Source organism: Austrofundulus limnaeus, unplaced genomic scaffold (assembly GCF_001266775.1).
Source record: "Austrofundulus limnaeus strain Quisiro unplaced genomic scaffold, Austrofundulus_limnaeus-1.0 Scaffold211, whole genome shotgun sequence".
Lineage (NCBI taxonomy): Eukaryota > Metazoa > Chordata > Actinopteri > Cyprinodontiformes > Rivulidae > Austrofundulus > Austrofundulus limnaeus.
In genome coordinates, this window is record NW_013952613.1 from 655,028 (window position 1) to 661,009 (window position 5,982).

Genomic DNA, 5,982 nt, shown 5'->3' on the forward strand with positions numbered 1-5,982 from the left:
TACCACTACTGTGCATGTGTGTCAAGGACAGAAAGGCAGATGTGGCAGTGGAAGGTGTCAAARCAGTTTGGAGAGAAAAACAAAGTAAAGAACAAAAAAAAAAAGAAAACGATTAATCGATTATTAAATTAGTCATCGATTATTTTAATAATCGATTAGTTGCCGATTAATCGTTGCAGCCCTAATAGGAATACAAACCTCTTACTTTAAAGCTTTTTAGAGTTTTTAACGTTGAATTACTTAGATAATATCAAATGTCTCAAAAATAAGTGGTACAGTGGATCATAAGAATCCAGACCTATATTTTAATATGTTGGTTTTGTTTTGTGCAGGACTGTGTTACCTTTGAGCCCCCTGACACAGTCCTTCTGAAGCCTCCCAGTTTGTCCTTGTTGGCGAGACTCAGCTCTGAAAAATCCCTTCCACAGACGGGACAGCGCTTCCAGTTCTCTAAGGTCAGTCTCAACTGGCTGATAACACACACTTCTGACAAACAACCTACAAATGAAAGCTGGTATTTGAATGTTTCTGCTTCGTTTGGCTCCATGTATTAACTTGCCCTGAAAGGTGTACGGCCCACAAACGACACAGAAAGAGCTGTTTGAAGGCACAGTGAAAGACTTAGTGAAAGATGTGCTGGAAGGAGGAAATTCCCTGGTTTTCACATACGGAGTCACAAACTCGGGCAAGACTTTCACATATTTAGGTACAGTAAAATCCTGCGTGCATTTTCAAACTGTAGCATTTCTAATTACTGTATGTGAGATGTTTTATGTAAGGTAGAAACAACTTCCTGTAGTCCAGGCATTTGCAGCTATTTTTCATTAACATCACATTTAAAATGCACATTAAGTCCCAGAGTGAGCCTCTGAGATCAGTGTCCTAACAGTCGATGTGTGTCTGCCGCTGAAGGTCCAGACTCAGACGCCGGCGTCCTGCCCCAGTCTCTGGATGTGATCTTCAGCAGTATCGATGAGCGTGTTTTTCCTAGCATGAGCGTGAAACCTCACCGCTGTCGAGAGTTCACAAGACTGAGCAGGGAGCAGCAGGCTGAGGAAGCACTGTTCAAGAAAAACCTCCTGAGACAGCTGAAAGAGGTAAACAGCATCTCATCAGGATTTTCAGACCTGCTGCTGTAATAAGGTGGATAAGATTAAAGCTGGTCTTTAAAAGAAGTGAAAAACTGATGCAACAGATGAACTGACTTACAGTAGAGACGTGTTTTTAAACACGTTTTAAAGTTTGCATGGAGGTGAGCATATTCTCACAGCAGGTCAGAAGTGTGCGACACTGCTGTGATACATCCCAACAAGTGAGTGGAAATGGGGCTCACTCAACCTTTTTGTGTGCACACACCCTTCATTCAATCTTGTTAGAATTAGAAACACATTTAAAAAGACAGTGAGCCCTGAATTTATTTTAATATTGAAGTCTGGCCTCATAATATCATGAATCCAGGAAACACTGATTCCTCCGTAAAAATGGGTCAAGACCAGTCATTTTTTTGTTCTGATTGTCTTAAAAATAGACCTTTAGTTTTCTAAATGCCTCCATTTTGGTTTACAATTCTAGTTCTCTTTGTTTTGGACTGTTATTCCAGTTCAATATAACTTGGTTTTCTGAAAAAGTTTAACTAGTGTGTGTTTATATTTGTGTGTTAATCAGAATGTGTTTCATTTTAGATTGAGAAGAGCAATGCCAGTGCATTGAATATGACCAATCAAACTCTGCTTGATGGTAAGTTTCATATTTATCTATAAAAGGCAACACTAACAGAAATACTGATATAATCTTTTCTACTGTTTTTGTCACAATTTTTGATTTGCTGCTACTCCAGGGAAAAAAGAACTTGAAAATGTGCAGCTTGATCAGAAATAATCTGAGTTTTGGTAAAAGTGATGTGAAATTAATATGAGGTGACTGAACTTTGTTTTTAAAAATGTTTCAGCAACATTAACAATGGGATTTTGGTAAAACAAGTGAGCTCTTATGAGCTCTGTATTTCAGACATACTTTACTGTAGAAACATTATTTAAAGTTTGACTGTGTCACTGAAAAGTGCATTTTACACAACAGATATGACATTTTTGACATTTTTTATGTTTTTACAGAAATACAGTTTAAGCTTTGAGTTTTGGAGATTTTAGCACAAAATGTTCAACTTGTAGTGCTGTTGGAACCTTCAAAAATATTTTGCATTCACTCTCTCCATGTCCACAAACTTCACAATTTTTTGATAGTTATTAGAGCTGGGCGATATGATCAAAATTTTATATCACGGTATCTTCAACATTTTCACCGGTTTCACGGTATTTGACAGTATTTTTCTTTTCATCACAGCTCAGCTGATAATAAAATGTACAAACCCTGCTTATTGACTTTTTTTCTTTTACTGTACCTCTGTCTGTGTCTCTGTTTCCCTCCTCTGTATCTGTTCTTCTCTGACTGGTGGTTTTAGACAGTAGTCACGCATTTTGGTCCAGTCGTGAAGGAGGAGGGTTAAGAAAAGATTATGATCGGGTTTATTGTTTTATGTTATTTATTAAAGCTTATCAGCACGACTCACCTTGCACACCAGTCAATTCTAACTCAACTAGCTGCTTCAAACATTAGCATGCTAACGCACATAGCGGTGCAGCAAGGAAAAATGTCCGCTGGGAAACAACAGTTCACTGGCGGCCGCGACGAAACGTTCCGCTATTTAAACCGGAATGTCCGTTATTCAAAAAATTCATATCATAACAAAAATAAAAACAGGTATTCGGTACAAAACGGTATACCACCCAGCACTAATAATTATTAGATCAAAACGCACATTGTTGTCTGTTTTCTCCATGTGTCTCACTGCAGTTTTATGGTTTTTCCCTTAAACACCAGCCGAGTGCAAAGAGTGCAACAACCGAACTTTCTTTGTATTTGAGCTCTGAATCTTTTTTATTTTTTCAAAATTATAAGTAAAAGGGTCTTATTACAAAAACATAACAGAAACATAAAAATGACTATTAGTTCCTTCAGCCACAAGCAGAAGGTTTTCTTTTGATTTTGTTTCTCTTTTCATTTTTTTACAGTTAAAAACATTGACATTTTGTCAAATTATGTTATTATAAAAGTGAGTCCCAAGTTATGTTGGTCTTTAGAGAAAAAAAATATGGCTGTTGGATTTTTAGACAGAACCAACATTGGCTACGTTCACACTGCAGGCAAATCTGACCCAAATCCGATTTTTTTTGACCCATCTGACTCGTATTCGATTTTTTTATGACAGTCTGAATGCGACAAATCCGATTTTTTTCAAATCCGACCCAGGCCGTTTCAGTATGTAGTTTTAAATCGGATATATATCTGATGTTTTCAAAGCGACTGCAGTGTGAACGCTCATGTCACATTCATCTGACGTTTTCATCAGTGAGGAGGGGGTGAAGGATCGATAAGACACTAACCTCAAGTCTCGCTGTTTTAAATCTGTAGCTCCGTGTGTTTACAGCTCCAAAACACAAGTCCAGTTGCTTCATCTTTTTACTTTTCATTTTCCACGTATATAGTATGATAATAACGACGTCCAGCCTGGGTCGCGGAGAGTATCGATCCTAAAGTTAGCTACTCAGTCGATACTTTTTTTCAGCTCGTAGTTTCGTTAAAAAAAAAGCTTCACTGGAGCATCCCGGTCAGAGGCAGCTTCAGATATAAACACTGAACTCAAGAAGCAGGTCAGATAATTATTTAATCGGCTCTGATTAAACAACAACTTCTGATTCGATGCGCAAAATGTAGCCTCCATGCTAGCTCTGTAAACAAACAAGCCGGCTAATGAGACGTCACGTCTTTTACTGCGCATGCGTGTCACATCAGTGCTGTGTTCGTTCACACAGGGGTCTGATGCAGGTCACATTTAAAATGTAATGTGAACGTTCACACAAAAAGATCGGATTTTTTCAAAAAATCGGAACTGAGCATTAAGACCTGCAGTGTGAACGTAGCCATTGACACCTTTCAGAATTTCTATAGAAACGTTATTATTTTTTCAATGTTTTCTTTTTATTATGATATTTTCCAAGGCTCCACGGTGACAGAAACAGCAGCGTCAGCAGGAGAAAAAATCAGCCTGAATGTTGACACAAACACTAAGTTCTCTGTTTGGGTTTCTTTCTGTGAAATCTACAATGAGAACATTCACGACCTTTTGGAGGTGGCCCCCAGCGGGGCCCCGAGGAGGACTGCACTGCGCCTGTCGCAGGACGTCCAGGGCAACGCCTTTGTCAAAGGTCTGAATGATGAAGAAGTTAAGGCTTATTAACTGTATGGAAACTTTTTTAACACCTGAGATCTTTTAGCTGTCACGTTTAATACCCTGCTTTTGTTTGTGCTGTTCAGATTTACGCTGGGTTCAGGTGAACAGTGCTGAAGAGGCGTACAGAGTGTTGAAACTGGGCAAAAAGAACCAGAGCTTCTCTTCCACTCGACTCAATCACCTCTCCAGCAGGAGGTAAAAACTGAAGTCATGGTTGTACTTCTGTCTCATCTTATTTTTATTCCACCTTGTTACACACAAAGGTGTTACCATTTTTCTCTCGTACAATTAAACAGTAAGAAGTTGTGTTCATTACTTTACAGGTGAAGCAGTTTCCTGAGACAGATTCAGATTTAAACTGGAACATTTGATTGGACCAAAAACAGACCTGAGCCCGTATTTATCAAACCTCTGAGTGGAATTTTACACTTAAGTGCTGAAAATTTCTTAGATTTCCTTCTATGCTCAGACTTAAGTGTAAAAGCAAGTAATCAAAAAAGAATCACTCTTAATCTCCTGAAAATTAATGACTGCTCCAGAGGTCTTTGAAGTGGTTATGGACTGAGAAGACAGAGATCACAGCTGTGTCCTCCTCAAGAATACACTGCACCACTTCAGAAACTGCACTAAGTGGTCCAGGGGTCTCAACTGAGTGTTTTTCTCAGTTATCATGAACAGAGTAACTAAAATAAGGTGTGGAAAACAAGTTAGTCATCAATACAAAAGAAAGAAGGGAGAGAAAAATGATTACCACTGCCATAATGTTGGACTAAAAGGTGTATATTTCTGTTGGTGAGTGAAAGCAGACATGAAGCTGTCAAAAATGTTGTTTTTTCAGACAGGTTTAATGAAAGAAACCCCGAGTTTCCACCTGCCCCCTCCCACCTGAAACAAGCTGTCCCACCTGAGTTTTTCATTTTTAATGAGTCTGATTGATTTACTTTATAGGACCTGATGTCAGGAGAGGATTTTTCTGTCCAGGTTGGATGAGTTCTCATTCCCAGATATGGTTTTGTTTAGTGTTGCTTTTCATTGGATTCACTCATTTAACCCAGTAATATTCACAGTATATTCACAGTATATTCACAGTATATTCACAGTATATTCACAGTATACGTAACACCACAGATGTGATCATTAAAGCAAGTGTTATCCATCGAGTGAGTTATAAAATACAGAAATTAATTTGATGAATAAAACATCTCCACACAAATAAAAACAAGTAATTCTGTTTCACTTAATTATCTTTATATGCTGCAAAATAAAAAGATTAGCAAAGATTTATAATATGTGACCCATCACATCGAAACAAGGATCAAGTCTAAAAGTGGTAAATGGAGAAAAAGGCAAATATAGTGTTTGGACTAAAATGTTAACAAAAATTGCATTTTGTCAAAATATAATGAATAAAAGCCTTATTAATGTATCATTGAATGAACCTTCTGAAATATAATCATAAAACAAAATTTTGAAGCACTTTTTTGAGCAGTAGCAGCAAAAAAACTGATTTTGAGGAAAAACGCCTTAAAATTTTGAAATTTTCCCTGCGAGCTGACAAAGTTTTTTTTTTTTTTTTAGCTGGGAAATCTCAATATTCAAATATAATATGAGGTTTCCTCTTTATAAGGACATCAAAAATTCCTCAATAAAATGACATAAAATTAGGATTCAGACCAAATATTTATGTATTATTG

The 5,982-nt window shown here is 37.4% G+C and overlaps 1 protein-coding gene across 1 annotated transcript in view; it reads left to right on the forward strand.

Moving 5' to 3' along the window:
• LOC106525092 (kinesin-like protein KIF20B) overlaps positions 1 to 5,982 on the forward strand; it is a gene marked incomplete at its 3' end in the record, with an annotated part of 24,183 nt that overhangs the window by 2,743 nt on the left and 15,458 nt on the right. Inside the window, 6 exon segments of the mRNA XM_014019204.1 lie at positions 333 to 455; positions 568 to 706; positions 913 to 1,097; positions 1,683 to 1,737; positions 4,044 to 4,262; positions 4,372 to 4,483. Of these exon segments, the coding sequence (XP_013874658.1) occupies positions 333 to 455; positions 568 to 706; positions 913 to 1,097; positions 1,683 to 1,737; positions 4,044 to 4,262; positions 4,372 to 4,483 (833 nt within the window).